Here is a 24,398-nt window from a genome sequence, read left to right as displayed (position 1 = left end):
GTCGACGAGATATCGTATCGTTGATTGGTCAAGTGACCCTGTCAGTCACTTTCGCTGGAGAACGTCAGATTACCACTTCCAGTGTTACCTTTTTTGATTGCTCTAAATGTCATGCAAAATGATGGAATGTCACTTCATTATTTCCACAGGAAGTAACGCAGTGGCCCCTTATCATTGCTCTCCCTATGTAGAAATACATTTATTAATTCGGCCCAACGTTCAGAAGTTCACAACTGATTTGTGTCATTGTCATTTCACTATTTGCCCTCACAATCTCTGCCTGAAATCTCAACAGTATGTGTGTGTGTTTGTGTGTTTGTGTGCGTATGCATGTGTGTTTGTATGTGTGCATTTGTGATTGTGATTGATTGAGTTGAGCGAACGGCACCCAAGTTATCTATGAGGTAGGATGATAGTGAGCACCATTTCAATGCCTTTTAATGGCAGGTGACACACACACACACACACACACACGGCGCAGTCTCACTGATCCAAGGGGGCAGAAAGGCCAATAAAAGGTCACGCACGATTAGATTGGAAGGAGCTCTGTTGACATCAAATGTGGCATAATGTCCCACATAATCACAAGTTTTATTTTTTCCCAATGTCCATTGTTGGCCATAAAGGTCTTTGCTCTTATCTCAGGATGTGAAAATGAGCAGGGAGGTGAGCTTGGGGCCCCTCTATGTGATGCAAAAGACCTATAAAAGGTGATCAGAAAGAAAAACCAAACATCAGTGTCACCTCATTGGGTTGTCAAAAATATTTCCGTCCTTTGAGACATCTCCATACAGCTGCTTTGATTCTGAAGTTTCCTCTCGCCATGTGGAAGGCAGCACTGTTGACGGCAGGCCTGTTGGTGGCCCTGGCGGACAGGGTGAGGTGCAATGAAAGCCATCCCTCTTTCTACGGGATGAAGCTGTGCGGAAGAGAGTTCATACGAGCAGTCATCTTTACCTGTGGTGGTTCTCGCTGGAGGAGAAGTCTTGGAGATTCAGGTATGAGTTTTTGCCTTTGGCTATCGGTGACATGCAATGTTCTGAAAAAAGATATATGAAGAGAGTTAATCCCAGTTTTTCCACAGCTGCTACTGGCGAGGACGCATTTGATCCGTGGAGCACAAACCCATTCCGTCAGCTCACTGGTGAGCAGGACTCTGCACAGTCCCAAACATGGAAGGATCATGCATTAGTTGTGGCGCCTGACGCCGTAGGATTTACCCGCCCAGCTCGCTCGCCAATCTCCGAAGAGGTGCTGGAGGCTCTCCGTAGTGCAGACAGAAAAGGACGGGACGTAGTAGTTGGACTCTCTAATGCTTGCTGCAAGTGGGGCTGCAGCAAGAGTGAAATCAGCTCCTTGTGCTAAACCTAATTTCTGAAATGTTTTGTTTTTCCACCAGTGCAGAGCTCTTCATTTTTACTAGGCCTCTCTACAACCATTCATTAGTTTTGTGTTGACTAGAAGAATGTGAATGAATGTTTTATTGCCAATGTGTTTACTGCCATCGCTGAGTAATTGTCCAAAGGGTAATTACATTAAATAAACATTGTTGTAATTGGTTAAAAAGTCTTCTTCTCTTCCTTGCCAAAATGCCAAGCTGAGATTTTAGAGTCGAAAGCAATTCTACTTTTCAGAACCTTTTTTCAAAAATGAAGAATTGTGAAATAAAGGGAAGTGGTGTTTGCATGAGCGTTGAGAAACGGCAGATGCTCTGTGAATCATATACCTCACAAGAACGTAAACAGGATCCATTAACCTTATATTAACAATGCACTGAACTCCACCTGTAATGAGTGACCTGTAATGAGGAGTTTGATTACCGGACATGAATCATAGTCACATCTGGACTGGCGATATCAATTGAGAGCGAACATGTCAAACTCTGAGGAAGTTCAACACGATTGTGTGTGTGTGTGTGTGTGTGTGTGTGTGTGTGTGTGTGTGTGTTAGTTTGCACAGTGAGCCACCCTGTACATACAGTACATACATCATTAAGTCCCGAGAATATGTCGCCATCTAGTGGTCACAAAGTAACACCACATAAAACGATACATATGAAATAATTTGAGAACGATAACTACAACACGGTCGTACAATAATAGAAAACCAAAAAAAATATGGCATACGATAGCACATATTACCGTTAAGTGTGTTAAACAAACGTTTATATTGAAATTAGTTTGGCTGTCTGCGTAGCAACCGAACAGTCCGCCCAGTACGGAAGCCGAGCGCGGTCACATCGACCACCGGCTTGATTGAAAGGCATGCAATCTTACATACCAGTTAGCATAGCAACTACATAGACCTATCAAGCGCTGAAGTTTGTATTTAGCGACGGGCACCGCAGTTATATCCGATTTAATGTTGATTACCACGGCGTGACGGAACTGTTGTCTTCATAAATATAAATCTGACGCATCGGAGAGATCAGGTAAACCTTTCGCGGTACTTTCAAGCTCATGCTAACTAGCCGTGCTACTAGTAGCTGCCGGGTAGGTTTAAGGTGCGACTGCTCTGTTATGAATATTAATGCGCGGTATTTGCGCCCCGTTTCGAGCTTTGGTCGGGAACACACAGGTAACATCTCTACGCGCATTTGCCATAAAATAAGACTTAGCTTTACTCTGTTTTACTCCCCCCGAGAGAATCGCTTGGTCGGTACGTGTTAAGTATCATTAGCGGCACTAAGCTAACGTTCGCCAGACATTAGCGCCCGTGTCGTCTGGGCCTCCTGTTGTCAGGCTGCTCAGTTCTTTATTGATGTTATTTTTCCGCCCGGTTTCTAAAGGAACGCCGCATATTTGTTTCTTTGGGACGTTTGTTATGATTTAGGCCTGCACCGAATAAACACCAGAATGGACATAAATGTGCGCGCTGCCGTATTTCACGGGATTATAGACAAACACAATTTGCGGTATGCGTGTCATCTCTTTAAAATTAGTAGTCACGTCGACAGCAGTGACTTGAACAGGAAAACGCTTTACAAGTTGTCTTTTTTTTTAATTCTTGGATTTTGGTTTCCTAGAGGCTGCAGGCGTGTTTTCAAGTCGCCTTTATAAATAGATTATAATCTGTTTGGTGTCCTGTAGGATGGAGTGGCAGCCGGACGAGCAGGGTCTCCAGCAAGTGCTGCAGCTTCTCAAGGACTCACAGTCCCCAGACACAGCAACGCAAAGAGCTGTGCAAGAAGTATCCTTAAATCTGTGTGTTTGCACGTTTGTGTGTGTTTATTTATAAGTGAGGGAGAGGGGAAAAATGACATTTTGCTTGAGCTCATCATAACTGCTGTTGTGCCAGAAGATTTGTGATTTGTTTGCCCAAACACTATAGAATTATTATAATGATGTGCGCGTGTGTGTCTGTGATGGTTTGTTGTTTTTTTGGGATTGTGGGTGTGTCTGTGCATGCCTGTCCATATGAGCGTCTTTACACTACTTAACACACCTGACAGAAACTGGAGCAGCTCAACCAGTTTCCAGATTTCAATAACTATCTTATCTTTGTCCTCACAAGTCTCAAATCTGAGGGTAGGTATGCGCAGGAAAATCACAACAAGTAACGCAGAAGCCGTCATTGAAAAATCTCTTATTTGTCCCACTACCACCTCGCCGCCCGCAGATGAACCCACCCGCTCCCTGAGCGGTCTCATACTGAAGAACAACGTGAAGGCTCACTACCAGAACTTCCCTCCCAACGTCGCCGACTTCATCAAGCGGGAATGCCTCAACAACATCGGAGACCCTTCGCCGCTCATCAGAGCCACGATCGGTGGGTGCCCGAGCAGGTAGACGGCGGTAGTGTTGTGAGCTAAATTTCCTTGCAGCTGTGAGTCAGACCACCACGTAGGTGGGTGAATACATGCAGGTAGCGTGGCTGCGCTCCAGCGAATGCGGTGCTTCTCGCAGTTGTGACTTATTGTTGTGTAACCTTGGTTGCCTCTGTCATCAAGGTATCCTGATCACGACAATAGCCTCCAAAGGGGAGCTGCAGACATGGCCAGAACTTTTGCCCCAGCTCTGTAATTTACTCAACTCTGAGGACTATAACACCTGTGAGGTAAAGCTCAACATGAAAAACTTTTATTTTTTATCTTTTTTTAATTAAAGTTGCTTTTATTTTTTTTGTTGTTTTTTTTTAATGTAAGTTTGATCTCTCCCTAATGTTTAGGGTTCCTTCGGAGCCCTGCAGAAGATCTGCGAGGACTCGTCGGAGCTGCTGGATAGCGATGCTCTCAACAGACCCCTCAACATCATGATCCCCAAGTTCCTGCAGTTTTTCAAACACTGTAGCCCCAAGATAAGGTGAGAGAATCACCGATCTTTTTCTTTTCTGGAAGGATCCCTCTCGCCGTCTGCATGTCCAATTATCAAACTCATCATTATCGCACCCTTACCACCAACTCCCCAGGTCCCACGCTATCGCCTGCGTCAACCAGTTCATCATCGGCAGAGCTCAGGCCCTGATGGATAATATTGATACGTTCATCGAGGTAAGCTTTTTTCTGTCGGGAGATTCCACTGGTTCCTGCTTATTCTTGAGTGGATCTCCTAACAAAAATTCATATTATATGTGTAGATTTTTTTTCATACATGTTATGCATGAATTTTGATTTTTATTTTATTTCATTTATTTATTTAGTTGTTTATTTATTTATTGTTTCTGACACCAAGGCACTCACATCTACATCTTTTTATAACAATGAATATCTGTGATAAAACTAACACCCGTAATAGTTTTGTTTTCCTCTGAGGGTACATTTGGGTTTTAAATCTGTCACATCACACGCTCCAAACCCTGAAACAGCAAGAAAAAAAGCATCAGTATGTGAATGAGATGTGCTTGGGGGGGGCGCGGCCTCTGTTCATTTTCAGAACAGACGCTTTAACCCGCGCTCCCTCTGCGCTTTCCTTTGTCTGTTATGGAACTCAGAGTCTGTTTGCACTGGCTGGCGATGAGGACAGCGAGGTGCGGAAGAATGTGTGCAGGGCCTTGGTCATGCTGCTGGAGGTCCGCATCGATCGCCTCATCCCTCACATGCACAGCATCATCCAGGTGAGGGTGCGACCCGATCCATCTCTGTCTCAAACCAATGCGGAGGATGTCCCTTAACAGCGATTGTTGTGTGTTACCAGTACATGCTGCAGCGAACCCAAGACCCAGATGAGAACGTGGCCCTGGAGGCCTGCGAGTTCTGGCTGACTCTGGCCGAGCAGCCCATTTGTAAAGAAGCCCTGTCTGGTCACCTGGTCCAGTAAGTGTTCAGAAGCCTACAGCTCCAGATATAAGATTGGAGTGGTTCAACAATGTATCTTGTGTTTTTTCTTCCTGTTTAAAAACGTCCATTTATTCTCTGCCCTCAACATGAGATCTTTTCTATGGTTTCATTTTTATATTGCAATCGAAATCGTTTCCACGCTAGGGAACACGTATTAGATTATACAATCTCCCCATGCTTTTCACGGCTCCTTGATGCTGCCTCCTCTTCCTGCGCTGTTGCTGTTTTTTCATGCAGTCTGGAACATTTGACTCCGTTCGGCCCCCTAGTGGATGCCAGGAGAGCACGCGTGGGAGTGCGTCAGCCAATAAGTGATGGTGTTTGTTTGTTTGTTGTTGTTTTTTCCAGACTAATCCCAATCTTGGTTAACGGGATGAAATACTCAGAGATCGATATTATTCTTCTAAAGGTGAGTCAGTCCGGGAGCGGTCAGAGCCTCCCGGCTTCTCCGAGGAGGAAAAAAGACTTTTAACTGCAGGACGTTTATTCAGTCCCGTGTCCGTCATTCATCGTGCAGGGCGATGTCGAGGAGGACGAGACCATCCCCGACAGCGAGCAGGACATCAAACCCCGCTTCCACAAGTCCCGCACTGTCACCCTGCAGCACGAAGGCGGAGAGGGCGAGGAGGGCGAGGACATCGATGAAGACGAAGACGACGACGATGACACCCTCTCCGATTGGAACCTAAGTGAGTTTTGGGCTTTCAAACACTTTTTATGTTGTTGGTTTTTTTCCCTTTTGAAGTAAACACATGCTTCCTCCCTGTACTGCTGATCTCATGATCAGGTTGTTTTAAAAAGAGAACCGGAGATCTATTTTTGTATCCTGGATACTGCCTGTTCCTGCCTCTTTATCTGCTCTTGGGATCTGTGTTGCCTCCGTCGCTGCCACGAGGTAGCATCACCTTCTCAAAGCCCCAACCCCCTCCGTGTGTGCTGTGCTCCAGGGAAATGCTCCGCCGCCGCTCTGGATGTCCTCGCCAACGTGTTTCGTGACGAGCTGCTCCCGCATCTCCTGCCCCTGCTGAAGGGGCTGCTCTTCCACCCAGACTGGGTCATCAAGGAGTCCGGGATCCTGGTCCTCGGAGCTATCGCTGAAGGTCAATTCAAATCTGATCAGAGCTTTACAGAATTAAATTTTCTCCTCCTTAACATGTCGGCTACGCTCTGACAACGGAGAACCTTCGACTTCCCGCCCGTAACCCCTCTTTCCTTCGCACAGGCTGCATGCAGGGCATGGTGCCGTACCTGCCCGAACTCATCCCTCACCTCATCCAGTGTCTGTGCGACAAGAAGGCCCTGGTCCGCTCCATCGCTTGCTGGACCCTCAGCCGCTACGCCCACTGGGTGGTCAGCCAGCCCCCCGACGCTCACCTCAAGCCCCTCATGACCGAGCTGCTCAAACGCATCCTGGACGGCAATAAGAGGGTGCAGGAGGCGGCGTGCAGGTACAGCTTTGTCATGGGATTTATGTCCCCCTACCCCTTTCTCGTACCCATGGCATCTTTGTGTTCAGCGCGTTCGCCACCCTGGAGGAGGAGGCGTGCACGGAGCTGGTGCCTTACCTGAGCTTTATCTTGGACACACTGGTGTTTGCTTTCGGGAAGTACCAGCACAAGAACTTGCTCATCCTGTACGACGCCATCGGGACGCTGGCGGATTCTGTGGGACACCACCTCAATCAGCCTGTGAGCACACACACATTTTTAGATTTGTAACATAACCCTGTAAAAAAAAAAAAAAGTAATCTTTTTATTTATTCTTCTTCAGTGAATTAACTTGTTTTCCAAAACATTGGATGGTGGGTTTAATTAGTTCAGTTGTTTCATTTGCCAAAAAAAACAAAAGCTTTCAATTTGCTTTAATTCTGAGGAGACAGTTAGTTTATTTCTTTGTACGTGGCGAGGAATAACATTTGATCCCCAAATTAAAATATTCTGGGGGCTTTTTTTTCCCCAGGAGTACATCCAGAAGCTGATGCCCCCGCTGATCGCCAAGTGGAACGAGCTCAAGGACGAGGACAAGGATCTCTTCCCGCTCCTGGAGTGCCTGTCGTCCGTGGCAACCGCCCTGCAGAGCGGCTTCCTGCCGTATTGTGAGCCCGTCTACCAGCGCTGCGTCACCCTGGTGCAGAAGACACTGGCTCAGGCCATGGTAAGTGCAGCTAGGAGGGGATGGGAGTGGCGGTGATGGACCACCTTCTCCAACACTTCAAGAACCATCTCCAGGAATACGAAAGCGGGACTGTTTTAGTACGTGTGTGTGTGTGTGTGTGTCGCAGATGTACAGCCAGCAGCCAGACCAGTACGAAGCTCCTGACAAGGACTTCATGATCGTGGCCCTGGACCTGCTGAGCGGCCTGGCCGAGGGACTTGGGGGCCACGTGGACACGCTGGTGGCTCGAAGCAACATCATGACTCTGCTCTTCCAGTGCATGCAGGTGAGAAGAGCCCCTGTGTGTGTGTGTGTGTGTCTGTTCTGTGTAACCTTAAATAAACCATTTCTTCCACCTTACATCTGTTCCATGAATCTATAAGATTCTTTTGTGTGATTCACCCCCAGAGGCTTTTTTTTTTCTTCACTCAATACCTTCAGGCTCAAACATCACACAAAGCTAAATCATATTAATATATGCAAAAAAAAAGAACACCGGGGGACTCACGAGTCTTCACATTGGCCTCAACCATACTCAAAAACACATTCCAGCTCCGCCAAATCAATTTCAAGTCAACACTCAAGGTTTTGTTTTGGGTTTTTTTTTCGGGGAAATTGAATTCGTTTCAAGTTGCTCGCTGCGTCATTTATAGGCCAATCCGGCGGTTCCTCAGTACGTCTGTGTTCACGTTCTCCCCGGTGTCTCTGTCCGTGTTGTCCCAGGATACGATGCCTGAGGTGAGGCAGAGTTCGTTTGCTCTGCTGGGAGACCTGACGAAGGCCTGCTTCCCTCACGTCAAGCCGTGTATCGGTAATTTTACCGCACCGTGCTCACCTTCCCATCTCTTTGTCACACACGCACAATACAAACCTGAGGATCCGCGCATGTGTGTTCTGTGTCCGATCCACAGCTGAATTCATGCCAATTCTTGGTACGAACCTGAACCCGGAGTTCATATCGGTCTGCAACAACGCCACCTGGGCCATCGGGGAGATCTGCATGCAGATGGGTGAGTGGCAGCAGATCTGACGGCCGCTGTCGCAAGTGACGAAGCCAGACTCGGCATTTATAGATATGAATCTGTGTGGGTGCGTGTGCTTTCTATCAGGTGTGGAAATGCAGCCCTACATCTCCATGGTTCTGAGTCAGCTGGTTGAGATCATCAATCGACCAAACACCCCGAAGACCCTGCTGGAGAACACTGGTACTGCAACCAGTAGACCTTTTTTTTTTTAAACTAGCGTATTGATTATTCATCATTAAGTACTGAATATCATCTAACCATGATATAGTAAAGATAATCTATATGGACAGATAAAGCTTTTCAACATTATTTTGACGATTCATTTTTTCATTTTACATCATGAATTTTATTCTCTATCATCTGACAGTTTTGTTTTAGGATTCATTAAAAAAAAACAGTTTTCAGTTTGAGAAGAACATGTCTTTGAAGTAGTTTTGAAGTTGAGGATCATTTTATTTGGTTCAGTTGCTGATTATTGGTTATACATTTAAACCGTTTTGACACTGAAGCCACTCTGCTAGTTGTGTTGTATGTTTCACACACATACTGTGTGTGCGTTATATGTATTTATATTTTTTTCCACCATCCCGAACTCCCTTCTTCATCTCTCCCCAGCAATTACCATTGGGCGGCTGGGCTACGTCTGCCCCCAGGAGGTTGCCCCCATGCTGCCCCAATTCATCCGGCCCTGGTGTGTTCCTACACACACATTAGTTCTATTTCACGTGTTTTGTTTGCATGTGAAGGATTGAACCAAATTCTATCTGGATGGGATGAAATACAAATGTGTGCATGTGTGTGGCAGGTGCACGTCCCTGCGAAACATCAGGGACAATGAGGAGAAGGACTCAGCCTTCCGTGGGATCTGCATGATGATCGGCGTGAACCCTGGCGGCGTGGTGCAGGTGAGACAGCGCCCCGAACCCGCGCACGTTCGCACTGACAAGGCAGCACAATTCTCACAGCTCACCTGTTTGTCCCACAGGATTTCATCTTCTTCTGTGACGCGGTGGCCTCCTGGGTGAATCCGAAAGATGACCTGAGGGACATGTTCTACAAGGTGTGCCCCCCCCATCCAGCCTCTGCTAAGCCACCCCCCTTGTTCCCCCCTGGGAGGGACGTGAATGCAAACTAGTAAACTCTAAACTGATTCACGTAGCAGGAAATAATCCACTGTTTTTTGTTGTTTTTTTTCCACCAAAATTCTCCACTAGCTTTGTAGAATCTTTTAAGCGCTGCGTTTGTGTGCTTCAAATAAGTCTGTCAGCCTCTGTCTGGTCCAGTCCTGCAGGGGCGGGGGATGTTGCCCCTGCACGCCGCCAACAGCAGAAAAGCCTTCTGAGATCGTCGCTAATGCTATCATTAGGAAGCTGTCTATATTAATCCAAACTAACAATTACTTTTCTACTTCTTCTAAGACTCGTGACCTTTGTTTTGTTCACGTAGTCACCCCTGCAGCCAGGATTTTACAGATGGTTGACTGAGCTGTGTCGTTTCTCTCCCAATTAGCAATTATTTCTTGGTTCAAATCAACTGTAATGAACTTCTTCCTAACACTACTATTACGCACACCTTTAACTTTTTTGGGAGCCAAAACGAGGGCTAATTCACTGAGAAAAGCACAAAACGCATTCCAACACAGTAGAACACAACAATAAACAACGTAAACAACGCACGACTGCAGCTACACAATGCGGAAAACCCATGAGTTTGTTTGTTTTTTTGTTTGTGTGTTCCTGCACCAAAACTTGTTTGATTAAGAATTTGATCAAAAATTCTGTTCCTAAGCCGACGTGTTTGTAACTAGGAGCGTTCGTACGCCGAGGTTCTACCGTATTTTCAAAACAAAACAGCACTGTAGCTTTTCCCTGACGCTCCCACCTTCCCCCCCCATGCAGATCCTGCACGGGTTCAAGGAGCAGGTCGGGGAGGAGAACTGGCAGCAGTTCTCGGAGCAGTTCCCCCCGCTGCTGAAGGAGAGACTGGCGGCCTGCTACGGCGTTTAGAGCCTCGACCAACCCAAGAGGTACATCCTGTCACACCCTTCTTTGAAACCGCGGGACGGGGGAGGGGGTCGTATACGTTCAGTGAGCCGTGCCGCTCTGCGTTATCAGCCCTGTTGTATTTGAAAATTTAGAAGACTCATCACGTCTTAACAACCACGGCTGGTGGATTTTAAAAATAGGTGATCCCCCTCCAGGCAATTTATCGTCCGCCTCGGACAAATAAGAGAATACGGTGCACCACCGGAAAAAAAAAACAGGCGTGTCAATGAAAAGTCGGGGTACTGACTGAAACGGGAAGTGCCGGACTCTCGGTTGAAGTTTGTGTTTCCCTTCTGTCCGTCCAGGTGAACCAGCAGGAGGAGGGTGAATGGGAAACTCATCCATCTGTGTATTGCACTGCCCTGATCTGGGGGGAGGGAGAGGGACGCTACTGGCCGCTTCCCCCTGACGGACGGCCCCCACGCCCTATGTGTATGCCCATAGCGGGAGGGTGGGCGGGTGGGAGGGAGGGACAGGGGGGACACCTCTAGATTAACTAGGCAGGGACCCGACACAGAAAAAAATAAACAAATTAAAAAAAACGAAAAACAAACTAACCGGTAGGGACAGATAGAGGGACGAACGAGCGAGGACCGGACGGCTGAGCGAGCGAGGGAGGCGGGGGGACGGAGGCCGGGTGCGGGCGGCGTTCAGGGATAAGAGAGGGAGGGAAATAAATAACAAGGCAGGGATTTATAAAGAAAAAAAAAAAAACGAGCCACAGCGACGTCGGGGGAAGACTGGGGGACGGCTGACATTTTTAACGGGATCCTTTAAAACTTCAACGAGAAAACCAATAGCCTGACCGACCGAGCGACTGACTGACGGACGGACACGGACTCCAACTCCAGAAACACTTGCCCATACGCCGCGCTTGCAGTGCGCGGCGCCGACCGTGAGCGGCACCACCACCACCACCACCACCACCACCACCACGCAGACTCTCCACGCGACCGACTATGCAGTTCGAGGGACAGGCGGTGGTCTTTAACCGGGCGATCTCGTTTCCCTCGTTTTCTTTCTTTGCCCGGGGAACGGGATCTCCATCGAAAACAGCATCATCTGTAGCCCGCCGAGCTCCGCTAAGACAAATCCCGCCATCCAGCGTCCGTGTTTTTCCTTCACCTTCATTCGGACCAGAGTGCTGCTTCATTGCTATCCATTGCTCAGACATATTCCTCACCGCTTTTTTTTTTTTTTTTTTTTTTCCCCCTTCCCCCCCCGGAGGGCACCAGCTCTCCTCACGGTGTCACGGAAACCATTCCTCTAGGAGGCGAGGATTAGGGCTAACACCTTTTTTTTTTTTTTGGTTTTGTTTTTCTCATGACGAGGGTAGGCGATCGGGGGGGGGAGGGCGCAAATAAGAAGACAAAAAAAACGCATCCTTACTTAGTCTCCTTTTGAGGTGTTTGTGTGTGTATTCGTGCGCGCGCCTGTGCATGTGCAGTTTTGTAAAAAACCCTTAATTTTTGGCATTCTGTGTTTAACTGTGTGAAATTACCGTTTTTGTTTTGTTTATTTGTTTATTTTATTTTATTTTATTTTATTTTTTACATGGTACCGAGCTAAAACTTGACTCCCCACCGCAATGTCCTTGGCACCTGTTTACTGTGACCAAGTGTTTGTGTGTGTGTGTGTGTGTGTGTACGTGTGTGTTTTTGCACACACGTGCGTGTGTGTGTGTGCTTGTGTGTGTGTGTGTGTGCGCGCGTCCGTGTCTACATTTGTACTGATATCCATTTGATGCCATATTGATATCTTAAGTAACAGCAGTGATCGGCAATGTCATTGTGATCTTTATAATGTTTTAAAAGTGGTCCATTTTCTTTTTCTTTTTTTTTCTGGTTGTTTTTTGCTGCTACTGATTTATTTCTTTTATTATTTTATTGTTTTTTATTATTTTTTTTCTGTCAATTCAATAGTGGATAATTAACACAGGAATATTTGAACTGAGGCTGTTTTTTCAGTAACTGAGTTGTTTTTGCACTTTTTATTTTATTTTTTTGTAATTTTTTTGTTTTGTTTTTCTTTTTTAATTTTAACCTCGCCCGTATGAAATGTCTTGACCCCTAATGTCAGTGTTTGTCATACTGTGTTGCACTGTGAAATTAAGTGTCTTTGACTGGCAAAAAAAAAAAAAAATCCCAATACTAAATGGCAAATAAAAGCAACTTTGTGAAACTGCGACTAATCCGCACTTTTACAATGACTAACCTTGCCATATTAATGTGTGTGTGTGGGTGTGTAAGAGAAGAACCTGCATGAGTAGTTGCGCATGAACTCTTATTTTGCCTTTTCAGCATGTTTTTGGACAGTAGATGACGCTCATGACGTCGTCTCAGCAAGTACGGGGGGCCAAATCTGTTTGTTCCTAGACGGGGGGAATAATGTAGTGGGCATGTACTGTATGTTTTCACTGTGTGTGTCTGTGTGTGTGTGTGTGTGTGTGTGTGTGTGTGTGTGTGTGAGATTTTTTTAAAGACGTTTAAGAGTCATGTGATCGCCCTTTAATGCAGCGCCATCAGCTCACCACGTGAAGGCAGCACCGCGCACCTCAGCGATCCCAGAGCTAGCACACTGCCAAAGAGCAAGCGGCCATTGGGGGGAGAAAAAAAAAATAAAGGTAAATAAAGAAAAACCTCGAGTGTGTTTACACATAATGACCTCAATGGCCGGGAAATAATCTGGTCCAGATGTTGTAATCTGATGTTCCCGCCGAGCAATCCCTTTTTATCCACTTCGATGAGGCGATTCAGTCACCTGATCGGATTTATTAACACAATTAAGACCTGGATAAAAGATCACGCCGTCTCTGTAATCCGGATCCATCCGCCAGTTTATTAATGTCGGTGTGAACACGCTGATTAAATAATGTGAGAACGTGGACGGGGCTTTTACAATCAATCACCCAATAAGATTTGTTCAGCCAACGCGTTGACGACAGGGACCTTTTGTTTTTTTTTTATTTTTATCGTGTTTTTTTTTTTATTTTTTTATTTTAATTCCAAGACGTTGGCACTTAATCCGACCTAAACTGTGACTCGATCCGATCAATCACTTCTGACAATCCGATTGAAACTCCGGGCCTTGTTCCATCTGTGTAGTCTCTCCGTTCTTTTGTTTTGTTTGGGCTGGGGTGGTTTGTCCCTTTTTAGTATTTTCCCCTTTTTTATTTATTTATTTTTCTTTTAATTGAGAATCGTGCGGACTGTGTTTGGCTGCGTCGGATGATTGACAGGCTTGTGGACACGGCAGTGCCGGGAAAAAAGTACAGATAAAAATGAGATGCGGAAGATTTTTTTTTTTTTTTTTTTTTTAAGATATTTTTGTTTAGAATTTTAAGAAATCAAGCATGAAATCGTGGCCGGAGGCTGAAGGACTTTGTTTTTCCGAGTGTGGGAATGGAAATAAATGCTTTTGAGTCTCTTGATTGACAATTTTATGTGTAAAATAAGAATCTAGACGCATTTTGGAAATAAACTTGATGCATGGTGAAGGCTGGACATGAAGGACTGCCGGTCTGATGATTTTTATTTTTTAAAAAGGGGGGAGAGACGAAGGACCCATTGAGCCAAAACTAATACTCCTCTAGATAAATATGGCAGTAAGGGCTCTTAAGATAATGCGAAAAATTTATTTTTAATATCTTATTTTGTTTCCCTTCAACTACCCTATTTGTTCATACTTGTATCGTCTTCTACTCAGAGCTATTTCTGCATGTATATTCGGCCAATCGATTTATTCAGGGTTGAATCCATCGGATGAAGTGAATATATTGAAAATAAATGAAAAAAATTAAAGTGAAATAATAAAACTTGCCTAAGACAAAAAAAAAAAATCCAGATTTCTGGGGTTAAAAAACATATAAAGTTATAGAATGGATGGATTTGACCCTGCAAGGATCACTTAGCAGCCTTGTTTTGCCTCCAACGCCCCCAAACTACCAGGTCACGTCCCTTTTTCTCACTGGACCAGCGGCTGAACACGCTCACACAGGAAACCATTGCATCCCCGAAACAACTAACACCCTTCAGCAACATCTGGCATTTTGCACTTAGTCTCTAACAATTTATTTCACATTGTGAGAAGTTCTTGAAAGCCTCAAAACAAAACAAACTACGCGGGTAAATCAGCATCTACAGTTTTAGCTTAATCATGTTTCTCTAACAAACTACACCCAAAGACACTTCTTGAATCCGTTCGTCTGCCATTTCATGGTCCGACAACAGAAAGTCAGCGTTACAAGTACTCGGCGGGAGAGTCTGAGCATCTGAGCGCGATTAACCTCCGTGGGAAAGTGCTTGAAATCTTTTTTTTTTTTTTTTAAACCCACAAATCGGTAGCAACGTCAATGAAATGTGGATGTTATTGCGACAAACATCTCAACATCAGGGATAAGCAGGAGCGGGTCGGACCATTATATGGACGCCGTCTCGAGACAGCACACATCGGTACGGCCTATCGACTAGCGATGCGGGTTGTTGGAAACCGTCAGCGTTGCGTTGCCGCTCAGAAGTTGCTGAAGATCTCTTGCTTCTTGCTCCAGTCCATAGGCGGAGCGCTCTTCTTCTTGCGGCCGGCCAGGACCTTCATTTTGGCCTCGGCGGCCGTGGGGCTCAGGCGAAGGCTGTCCGTGAACGGGTCGGAGACGCGACGGTCGTCCTCGTCGGCCACCTTCGACACACACACGCACAAATCTGAACAAGCTCTTATTGTCTTCCATGTGTGTGTGTGTTATCTTTTATCTCTGTCCTGTTTTTTCCGTTTCGCTCGCACACGCACCTGGATGCTCATGTCGGAGCTGCTGATCTCGGACTGCGTGGTGGAGCTGTGGGAGGACTGGGAGGCGGAGCTCCTGTTTGCCCTCTGTTTCGGCGAGGCGTCCGAGTCGGGGGAGCCGGTCCGCGTGACTTGTATGACCGGCGCGTCCACGGCGTGGAGGTCAGAGGTCTGCGAGGAGGTGGAAGTGGAGCAGGCGGCCTCCGCGGGTGACTCGTCTATGTAGACCTCTGCGAGAAAATGAAAGAACGCGTGAGACGTCCCGCCGGGGGGACCACGGCGGCGAGCGTGTGAACGTACGCCGCCCGACCTTTGACGTGGCTACCGGTGGGCGTGATCCCCAGCCTGAGGAAGAGCTCGTCCGTCTCCGGGTCGACCACCAGGAGGCGCACGTCCTCCCCGGCCGACCTGATGAGGGAAACCACCTCGGAGTGCCTCAGGGCCTCGATGCTCACGCCGTTCACCTGGAACACAGGAAGTGAGAGGAAAAAAAAAAACAGTGAACAAAGGACGTGACTCAAGAATCCGGGAAATGGAAAATGGGAAAAAAAAAAGACGCGGGAAGGAAGCGAGAGATCCACCGTGACAACGGTGTCCTGATCGCAGGTTCTGTAATTTGAATATCAACAGACTGATTTCCATGATCTCACTTCCTTCTGACACCGATCCCCCTGTGACTGTGCACGCCCTCAACAAAAAAATCAAAACACGTGCATGCACATCCCCACCCGGCTCCACCTCCACTTCCTGTGTTCAGGCCAGCGGGAGGCGCGCTAAGCTTCGCTCACCTCCAGCAACCGGTCGCCGGGCCTGACGCCCGAAGCCTCGGCGGGCGAGCCGGGGTCCACGGAGCGCACGAGCTGCGCGCCCGTGTTCTTGTTGCTGTGCAGATTGAATCCATAGCCGTTCTCCCCCTTGACCAGCTGGCAGAGGCGGGGGAGGAGCTCCGCCGACGGCTCGGGTGACGCCTCCACCTGCAGGCCGGGAGGAGGCCACATAAGGATGAGCAAGAAAATATTCCTGTAAATTAGCATCTTTAATCGCAATTGTTTTGGGGTGTTACTTTCCCTCTCATGGTCATTTAAGTAGGCTTGAGTCGTGTGTCATTCAGGTTTAATCGGCTGAGACCCCTGCGAAGGAGCAGGTGGCAGCGGCGGCGGCGGCGGCTAATCACTGAGCTAGCAAAGTGAAAGTCCTGCCTTGCGCTTAGCTGGGGGGGCTAAGTGGATCAGGCTGGGGGACATCAGAACGTGACCGCAGGCTAATAACCCGAGACACGGCTGGAGACCTTGCATGACTCACAGAGCCTACCCTGCTGGCCGATGTGTGTGTGTGTGATGTGGTGTGTGTATGCATGTTCCAGGCGGTGGTCCGAGTCCTGATCCGAGGATAAGCACTGTCTGGTGGCGCGGCTGTGGCTGCAGCGTCGTGGGTAAGGTGACCTCAGGGCTTCCTGATGGATCTCGCTGTACTTACTGCTCTATCAACAATGGACACACACACACACACACACACACACAAATCCACACACGCACAGGCTCACAACAATAACACCGGTATTGCTGGGCATGTCATGGTAGCGGACACCGGAACATGGTGCGGGAGAGCTCGGTGAATAAGATTACCACGGTGACAGGTCAGGTTGCCGTGGAAACAGCACTCCTAGCCATCCAGGAGACTGTTTATGTCACTGCCCTGATTGCTATATTTGTCATGCTGGCACAAATTAATCGACACACACACACACACACACACAGGCTGCACACAACAATTACACAAGTATCTGCAAGTATCAACAATTTGGGGAAATTTTTAGTGATTTTAGGCTGAATATCACCAAAAATGATTGTGGTTACCCACTTTTTTCCAACCCACACACACACACTGTACGTCAGAATGGAAAAGGATCCTCTGCGTGCGTATGCATGGCACCGCCTTGTTGGTTGTTGTTGTTGCAGTGACGTTATGCGCCTGCCTGTATTTACCCTGGCTCGTGGCTAAACAGATGGCGGCCTGACGTGAGCGGCTGGTCCCTTCAATCCTTTGTTTGGTGCTAAAACACACAGCTCCGTCTCCAAGCGCCGCCGGCTGACATTGGGTCGTCACGGCGATGCCCTCGTCGGGACATGCGGGCGCAGGATTTTCTGCCCCGTCACGTCTGCCGCCCCTGCCGTCTGGCAAACGCCCGAGCCGGCGGGCGCTAGCGGCAAACCCGTGACCTGTCAATCAAAGCTAATATTCTAACTTTCCTAAATCTCAAAACTAAATAAAAGGCAGATCCTAAATGATCAAATATGAGCTCATTTAATGTTCATTTGAATGATTGATTATTTTTACAGTTTTACAGATTTTTTTTACACAATTGTTTTGTAATAATCAGTTACATAAGAGTAATGTTAATGTCTTCATTTCAGCAATGTTATTTTTAAGAATTTTTAAGAACAAAATGTGTGCTGATTAGCAAATTAATGGGGTCCCGACGGCTTAATGATGTTCGGGGGTCAAAGGTCAGAGGGAGTAAGATGTGTCCCGATAAAAGGCTATGCTAACTATAGCAGCGCAGATCGTCTGGCGCCGCAGGGGGACCGTTTACTCGTGCTGGGATGGATATTCAAAAACAAACAAACAAACAACTAAACTCTAAGATGGCAGAGTTCAGATGCTCCGGCTCGACTTCTACTGTCTCAGTTATGGATTAATGAACAGATCAATAAAATAATCAGGTTCATGAGAAGCAGCTCCATATCGAATCCAATACGATCTGAATTTTTTGGATTCATTTCAGATTTTTACACATTTAATATAATCATTTGCTGTTTCGCCAATTGTTTTGTCGTTGTTTATTGTTGGATATTTGAACTGACCTCCGCATCCGTGGTGCTGCCGGACGTCACCGAGGCTGTCTCGGCCTCGGCCGCGGCGTGTCGCCACGTGTCCTCGCCCCGCGGCGCCGGTGGCGAGCAGACCGGTGGCGAGCAGACCCTGGGCACCGGGGAGACGGACGGCGTGGGCCCCGGCGAGGGCCGCGGCGACAGGGTCCCCATCACGAGGGCCAGGTCCTCCGTGCATTCCAGGCCGCGGGCGCGCAGGTAGTCGTCCGTGTCCCGGTCCACCACCAGCAGCCGCGCACGGTGGGGAACCTCGCGGATCCGGTCCACCACCTGCAAGAATCAGGTCAATAGGACTTCATGTCTTCTTTCACTCCATCCTTAAATCTTCTCTTTGGTTTTCCTCTAGATCCGAGGGTCGGCAACCCGCGGCTCTTTCATCCTTACACTGCGGCTCCGAGTGGCTTGGGAAAATATATTATAAATATTTTATTTGTTTTGGTTCCTGTTTTTAATTCTAGTTCTAAGTTGGAAGATTATTGTGATCTTGATATATTAAAATTATATTTATTAAAAATAAACGTCACATTCGCGGAAGCCGGTATACCCGCCAGCTGGTATAATCCCGATTTGCTGATGCTGTGCGCAGACGTTCGGGAGCAGAAGTCCCAATAACCGGGTAAAATAAATATTAATGAGGATATTTTCCGAATATTTATTTTTTATTGTTTACTGACACGATAATTTTTTTGCCAATTTATTTTTAAAATTCAGGTCAAGGCTACGCTACAAGCCCAAGGCTCGAAATTTTCAAAATGTTTTCATTCCATAAATGAAATTTTTAATTTTCTCCGTGGCACTTTGTGGATTTCATAAGTAACACTGTACACACTAGTTTATACAAAGTGTTAAGGTTATAAAAAGCAATATATACAGTGGTACCTTTATTTTAGATGTCAAAATTTTTTGCGGCTCCCAGTGTTTCCATGGAAACCGGGTCCAAACGGCTCTTTGGGTCTTAAAGGTTGCCGACCCCTGCTCTAGACCTCCTGCCAGTTCCAACCTGGCTGATAGTCTTTTACCCCACATTTCCCCTGACGCTCTAACGCATCCCCAGACTGTTGACCCTGATATTTTGACCTCTGTCATGACACCCTTGAATCTTCTGAGTGTCGTACTTGTACTCAGACACACACTGGGTGATCCCCGTTACACAATGCGCTCATTGACCCATTTAAGCCCCCCCCCCCCTCTTCCTCCTCTTCCTCCGGCGACTGGAAAGTGGTCAAACAGGTACAGGGCCGGTTGTTTTCCCACGCAGTTTGCTCTGGCACACATCGGCTCGGTTTCTTTTTTTCTTTCATGCACGTTCTACTCACTTTATGGTGACTGTCGTTCTCCACGTTCTCCCCGTTCACCTCCACCACCCGGTCCCCGGCCCGCAGGCCGGCCATGTCGGCCGAGGAGCCGGGCTCCACCCTGCGAATGAACTGGCCCCCTCTGGAGCGCTCGCCGTGGAGGTGGAAGCCGTATCCGCGCTCGCCGCGGGTCAGGAAGCAGAGCCGCGGCCTCGGCTCGGCCTCCATGGCGGCGGGTCAGGAGGACGGGAACCGGTCGGGAGGTCCAAGAAGGGGGGCGGGGGGGGGGGGGGGGTCTGGGCTGTTAACCCAGCGCGCGGCTGCACGGCCCGGATCGCAGTTGAGCGTCATCCCCCGGCATGGTGCACGTCCATCTGTAATCCACGGCCGTCCAGGAGGGCGGAGATTAGAGGTTCAATCCATTTTAAATTGTAAAAAGATAAAAAAGCCAGGTGTGAAGGAAAAGAGAGTCGCGTGGGATTGGGACTGAAAACCGTGGAGTGGGTGGGTGGGAGAGGAGGGGTGCAGCCGGGTCCCGTCCATCGGAGGGGAGTAATCCAAGTGATCAGATTAGGAGAGTGCAAGTCGTAATCGGATGGGTGTGCCTTTGGCCTCCACCTCCACCTCCACCTCCAACCCTCTTCCCGCCCTCCTCCCGCTCCACTGAGAAAGTGAGGCCATTCGCAACTGGTGAAACAGCGCCCCCGTGTGGCGGCGGAAGGGAATTGCACCTTAAAAGGTTTAAATGGCAGTTACTGCTCAGACACACACACACACATATTTCTACAAACAAACAAACAAACAAAAAAAAAAACTGCATTTCCTCTAATGTTCCCCTTTCTCTGCCGTGTTTTTACTTTATATCAGAAAAATATTTGTACAGAAATATTTTATCTTATCAAGTGAAAAAAAAGTTGCTGTAAAGTTATATAGTTGCTCAGCGCCACTGCCCGGTGATCGTCCAACAAACGATAAGGCTCCAGCTGGTGCGTTTTGTTAAATCCACATCATCTCCGTTTGTTCTTCTTCTCTGAGTGATGGGACTGACATCCAGGTGTCGGCTTCTCCTCGGCTTCTTCCTCCTTCGGGTCAAACTCCTGCCCCGCTTCGGCCTTTACCCGGCGGCGGGGAGCCTGGCCTGGCGAGTGTCTGCGCCGGGCTTCGGACTTCCTGTTGGGGGGGCTCTTGTGCGCGGACGGGCAGGTGTGGCGGTTCAGACAGACGGCACACAGCGGGCCGACGGGCAGGCAGACCTGCTGCCCGAAGCCCACGAGCAGCCAGTTGATCTCGCTCCACAGCTCCCTGCAGGACAGCAACGGGCATCAAACCACTTCCCGACTCCATCGGGTCGCGCGGGACACGCGTGTGTTCGGCCGTTACCTGGGCAACCACTCCTCCAAGGCCCTGCGCGTCTCCTCGGGGTTCTTGGTCGGCATCCTGAGCCAACCCAGCCGGTTGGAGATGCGGTGCACGTGGGTGTCCACGCCTTGAGAAAGACCAGAAACTCTCTGAGCACTTGTCTCGTTCATCTTATTCACATAAATGACCCCCAATAAATCTTGAACTACCTGCGATTTTTGCCGAACAAAAGTCCAACTGGCGATTGTAAACAAAGGCATCTTTTTCAAAAAAAGCGCAGCACAACCACGGATTCATCCGCTCTGCTCGGCAGGTAATTCTCACGTGAAATTTGTTTGCAAACATCAGAATGCTGGTACAAGACTTTCTTAATTCGGTCATGAGAGGTGGCGACGTAACGGCGAAAAAAACAGGACTTCCTGTATGACTCATGTGCGGCGCCCACCTATGCCGGACACCTGGTCCCAGGCGATGGCCATGGCCAGGTGGGCCATCTTGGGTCCGACCCCCGGCAGGCGGACCAGCCCCTCCACGCTGTCTGGAATATCTCCGTCGAACTGCTCCTTCAGCATGGCCGCCGTCAGCTTCAGAAACTTCACTTTGTTCTGGAGAGACGAACCCGGTGAGAAGCAGCTCGGGACGGGATCGGGTTTGCAAAAGGGACGTCGTACCCTCCAGAACCCCACGGGGTAGATGAGTTTCCCCAACGTTTGGTCGTCGGTGCGCAGGATCCCGTCCACGGTGCAGCCGTGGGCTCGGAGCTTCTGCATCGCCGCCGCCGTCACCTGGTCCTTCGTCTGGCTGGACAGCATGAGGGACACCAACACCTGGAAGCGTCTCACCTGCGGCCACATCAGACGGAAACTACTGGACACGGTCCTGAGGGGGTTAAAAGGAACTTGGGAGTCTGCGACTGAACGCACGTGGGCGGGGGCTTCGGCGTCGTAGCTTTTCTCCGCCCCCATGCTGTCTACGGGGGCGTCCCGGCCGCTCCTCATCTCGCGGATGAATCCCAGCTGGCTCTCCCAGCCCGGCGGCTCCCAGCGCTCCGCCTTCACGGGTGACGCGGCATCGACCGGGTCGTACTCCACCTTCAGCCGTCTCCTCCCGCGGAGGCGCTGCGAAGGGGCCGCCTCGACGTCTCCCTCGGTTTTGGGCCGTGCAAGTTCAAGTCGACCCCCTGCAAGATATGATTTTGTTTACCGGCTGATGCTGCAGCACCAGTATCCCGCCACCCAGGAGACAAAGACCGCGGCAAACATGAAACTTTACCAATCTGGACGTGGCCACGCTTTAAAAATCAAGAACTGACAGGTTCTGAGTCCCCAGTGTTCTTCCTGTAGGACATCCATCTATCAGCTGGTGGGGATGCGGTGTCGCTAACCAGCTAAAAACCAATAAATCTAAAGCCCGTAGCCATTGATGTTTGTTAACTTGATCCCGATTTGAATATCCAGCTAAAATCTAACAAATCCTAAGGCTCAATGGAACTTGTTATTACAGACCAAAAATCACAATCATTAGATTTTTATTGAATATCTGATCCAAAAGTTCACGATCAGTCTGGTGTAAAATCTAGTTTTCCCACAAGAAAAACAAGCCTTAGACACACATTATTGTACTTCTGTATGCAGCAGTATCTTTACAGTATCTGGATATATTTCGGAGTAAAGTGCAGGTAGGGAAGCTCCAATTTACATATTTACAGCAGCAGTATGCACAATGTCACAACAATGACATCTGCATTTTCAGGTAAATGAATATCGTAACACCTGATTGATGCAAAAAAGGGCTTATATTGCACTTATATTGCACTTCTATTGCAGTTTGATAGCAGCAGTGGGTCGTATGTTCAAAGTAGAAACAGAGCCGAAATATGCAATCAATACAGATACATCTCTATGTACAAATATGCAGAAAAAGAAATATATGTGCAAGTAAATGGGACGAAGTTTTTGCAGAACCAGGAGGTCGTGCATCGAATACCGCGGTCAGCAAGCCTGTGCAAATCGTTGAATCACGCAAATCGTGGACTCACGCAAATTTTAAACGCGAATAACGTTTACCTGCAGCTACGGTGGCCGACGAGGCTGCCAGGTCGCACACCCTCTCCTCCTCCTCCTCCTCCTCTTTCACCGCCGCCGCCGCCGCCGTCCTTCCGCCGGTGAGTTTGGACGCAACGGAGGCCGCCGGTGCGCATGCGCCGCCGCGTTTACCGTGTTTACCTGCCCGCGTGACGACACACCTGGCGTGCGCGAAATACGGCGACGTCATGTTTGAACGGGAGACCCTCGTGCGCAGGTTTTGGAATGTATATGCACACACACACACGCGCGCTGAAGTTCGGTTCTCATTCGTCGGTTTTGGGTCACGTGGTGGTGTGACGACGGCGTTAAGTAAGCATAAACAACACGTCTGTCGATTAAGAAAATATTGATATTTTATTTTTATTTTTCATATGAGGAGTATTTTTGTAAACAATAGAAATATTTGCATGTATATTCACAACTTTTTAAAATCAAGAGCTGTGTGGCGGACACTAAAGGGCGTGGCCTCTTAGCCCTACTAGGGGGCGTGGTTTAAACCGGGGATCAATTCTCCCCTAGAATAAGAATAAGAATAGGAATAAGAACAACTTTATTTATCCCGAAGAAATTTGTTGTGCCAGAGTACCAGGAAAAACATAGCAATAATAAATAATAGTAGAAAATTGTATAAACATTAAAAAAGGGGAGAATAAGAAATACAAATAAACTATAAAGTGTCTTAAGTACCAAGTGAAAGATAAGGAGCGCACAAGAGTATGAAAAATATTGTACATGAAGCTGTTATGAAATGAATTATTGCACAGATGAACATATATACAGATAAATTATTACAATTCACAGCAAGTGGGTGAGATTTTTTTTTTTAAGGTTTAAGATTTTGAGATTCCCCGCGGCCAAAGGGAGAGGAATTAAAAAGTCTGATTGCCTCAGGTAGGAAAGACCTCCTGTGGCGTTCAGTGGAGCTCCTCGGTGGTATCAGTCTACGGCTGAAAGAGCTCTGACAGGACATCAGTGTGGCATGCACAACTCTCCTTTGAACAATCTTTCATTTTCACATCACAGCTAGTGCAAGTATGGTGGATAATTGCTATGTGCAGATTATGAACAAATAGGTAGTGATTAGTATGATGAACAGATGGCAATATACAGATGGAACTATAAATGTACAGATGTATTATACTGTATCTCCACAGAAGGGGTAATATAGAGATGTTATATGAATAATTATACAGAATTTTACACAATATATAATTATAAATTGTGTAACTAGATGAGCAGCTGGCAGATGCTATTGAAGAGAATATGTTATTACTGGTTACACAGCTATGAGAAATGGTTATTGTTAACAATAATAATGCTAATTGTTATTGTTATTAGTCCAGTGACGTGCAGTGAGATTCATCACTGGTGAACCGCTGTATTCTGCAGCCGAGTAGTTGCAAGAAGAATCCCTGGAATCTCAAGTGCCTACCTACCATGAGGCAGGAGAACTGCATGCCTCACTTAGTGGCTCTTTGCAGACGTTTT

The 24,398-nt window shown here is 47.7% G+C and overlaps 4 protein-coding genes across 4 annotated transcripts; 2 read left to right on the top strand and 2 right to left on the bottom strand.

Moving 5' to 3' along the window:
- Nucleotides 1-724: 724 nt before the first annotated feature.
- Nucleotides 725-1,566, top strand: rln3b (relaxin 3b). The gene is made up of 2 exons (XM_086142901.1): nucleotides 725-998; nucleotides 1,085-1,566. Exons 1-2 carry the CDS (start codon nucleotides 824-826, stop codon nucleotides 1,363-1,365), a joined length of 456 nt encoding a protein of 151 aa, XP_085999027.1. The 5' UTR covers nucleotides 725-823; the 3' UTR covers nucleotides 1,366-1,566.
- Nucleotides 1,567-2,241: 675 nt separating this feature from the next.
- tnpo2b (transportin 2b) lies at nucleotides 2,242-11,320 on the top strand. Its single transcript, XM_086142893.1, has 24 exons — nucleotides 2,242-2,431; nucleotides 3,090-3,189; nucleotides 3,452-3,527; nucleotides 3,619-3,768; nucleotides 3,950-4,056; nucleotides 4,168-4,301; nucleotides 4,408-4,489; nucleotides 4,930-5,052; nucleotides 5,133-5,251; nucleotides 5,624-5,684; nucleotides 5,793-5,964; nucleotides 6,223-6,375; nucleotides 6,498-6,723; nucleotides 6,792-6,963; nucleotides 7,235-7,429; nucleotides 7,557-7,715; nucleotides 8,153-8,240; nucleotides 8,341-8,439; nucleotides 8,539-8,634; nucleotides 9,070-9,145; nucleotides 9,260-9,359; nucleotides 9,440-9,514; nucleotides 10,353-10,480; nucleotides 10,805-11,320. The coding sequence occupies exons 2-23, from the start codon at nucleotides 3,091-3,093 to the stop codon at nucleotides 10,458-10,460; spliced, it is 2,670 nt and encodes an 889-aa protein (XP_085999019.1). The 5' UTR covers nucleotides 2,242-2,431; nucleotide 3,090; the 3' UTR covers nucleotides 10,461-10,480; nucleotides 10,805-11,320.
- A 3,220-nt stretch (nucleotides 11,321-14,540) lies between these two features.
- On the bottom strand, nucleotides 14,541-20,126 carry nherf2 (NHERF family PDZ scaffold protein 2). Its single transcript, XM_086142894.1, has 6 exons — nucleotides 19,486-20,126; nucleotides 18,143-18,439; nucleotides 16,067-16,252; nucleotides 15,589-15,742; nucleotides 15,282-15,508; nucleotides 14,541-15,173 (listed from the first exon to the last, which is right to left on the bottom strand). The coding sequence occupies exons 1-6, from the start codon at nucleotides 19,690-19,692 to the stop codon at nucleotides 15,009-15,011; spliced, it is 1,236 nt and encodes a 411-aa protein (XP_085999020.1). The 5' UTR covers nucleotides 19,693-20,126; the 3' UTR covers nucleotides 14,541-15,008.
- A 169-nt stretch (nucleotides 20,127-20,295) lies between these two features.
- On the bottom strand, nucleotides 20,296-23,153 carry nthl1 (nth-like DNA glycosylase 1). The gene is made up of 6 exons (XM_086142895.1): nucleotides 22,890-23,153; nucleotides 21,747-22,003; nucleotides 21,495-21,665; nucleotides 21,269-21,428; nucleotides 20,845-20,950; nucleotides 20,296-20,766 (listed from the first exon to the last, which is right to left on the bottom strand). The coding sequence occupies exons 1-6, from the start codon at nucleotides 23,095-23,097 to the stop codon at nucleotides 20,472-20,474; spliced, it is 1,197 nt and encodes a 398-aa protein (XP_085999021.1). The 5' UTR covers nucleotides 23,098-23,153; the 3' UTR covers nucleotides 20,296-20,471.
- Between the last annotated feature and the right edge of the window lie 1,245 nt (nucleotides 23,154-24,398).

The sequence above is a fragment of the Fistularia commersonii genome, chromosome 35 (genome assembly GCF_037954325.1).
Source record: "Fistularia commersonii isolate RoL2024-O1a breed Wild chromosome 35, RoL_Fcom_v1.0, whole genome shotgun sequence".
Taxonomy (NCBI): domain Eukaryota; kingdom Metazoa; phylum Chordata; class Actinopteri; order Syngnathiformes; family Fistulariidae; genus Fistularia; species Fistularia commersonii.
Note: the sequence above shows the minus strand (reverse complement) of the source record. Positions and strands in the feature narration are given on the sequence as shown.

What these genes read in the sequence shown, in the direction of transcription:
- rln3b (XM_086142901.1), top strand. Translation starts at nt 824, where the DNA reads ATGTGGAAGGCAGCACTGTTGACGGCAGGCCTGTTGGTGGCCCTGGCG. An exon ending in GAGAAGTCTTGGAGATTCAG is followed by an intron (nt 999 to 1,084) that starts GTATGAGTTTTT and finishes GTTTTTCCACAG; the next exon opens with CTGCTACTGGCGAGGACGCA.
- tnpo2b (XM_086142893.1), top strand. Translation starts at nt 3,091, where the DNA reads ATGGAGTGGCAGCCGGACGAGCAGGGTCTCCAGCAAGTGCTGCAGCTT. An exon ending in GACACCACCTCAATCAGCCT is followed by an intron (nt 6,964 to 7,234) that starts GTGAGCACACAC and finishes TTTTTTCCCCAG; the next exon opens with GAGTACATCCAGAAGCTGAT. An exon ending in TGCTCTTCCAGTGCATGCAG is followed by an intron (nt 7,716 to 8,152) that starts GTGAGAAGAGCC and finishes GTGTTGTCCCAG; the next exon opens with GATACGATGCCTGAGGTGAG.
- nherf2 (XM_086142894.1), bottom strand. Translation starts at nt 19,692, where the DNA reads ATGGAGGCCGAGCCGAGGCCGCGGCTCTGCTTCCTGACCCGCGGCGAG. An exon ending in GCAGCACCACGGATGCGGAG is followed by an intron (nt 16,253 to 18,142) that starts GTCAGTTCAAAT and finishes CCCGGCCTGCAG; the next exon opens with GTGGAGGCGTCACCCGAGCC. An exon ending in CCGGCGACCGGTTGCTGGAG is followed by an intron (nt 15,743 to 16,066) that starts GTGAGCGAAGCT and finishes CCTGTGTTCCAG; the next exon opens with GTGAACGGCGTGAGCATCGA.
- nthl1 (XM_086142895.1), bottom strand. Translation starts at nt 23,097, where the DNA reads ATGACGTCGCCGTATTTCGCGCACGCCAGGTGTGTCGTCACGCGGGCA. An exon ending in ACGCCGAAGCCCCCGCCCAC is followed by an intron (nt 21,666 to 21,746) that starts GTGCGTTCAGTC and finishes ATGTGGCCGCAG; the next exon opens with GTGAGACGCTTCCAGGTGTT. An exon ending in TTGGAGGAGTGGTTGCCCAG is followed by an intron (nt 20,767 to 20,844) that starts GTAACGGCCGAA and finishes GCTGTCCTGCAG; the next exon opens with GGAGCTGTGGAGCGAGATCA.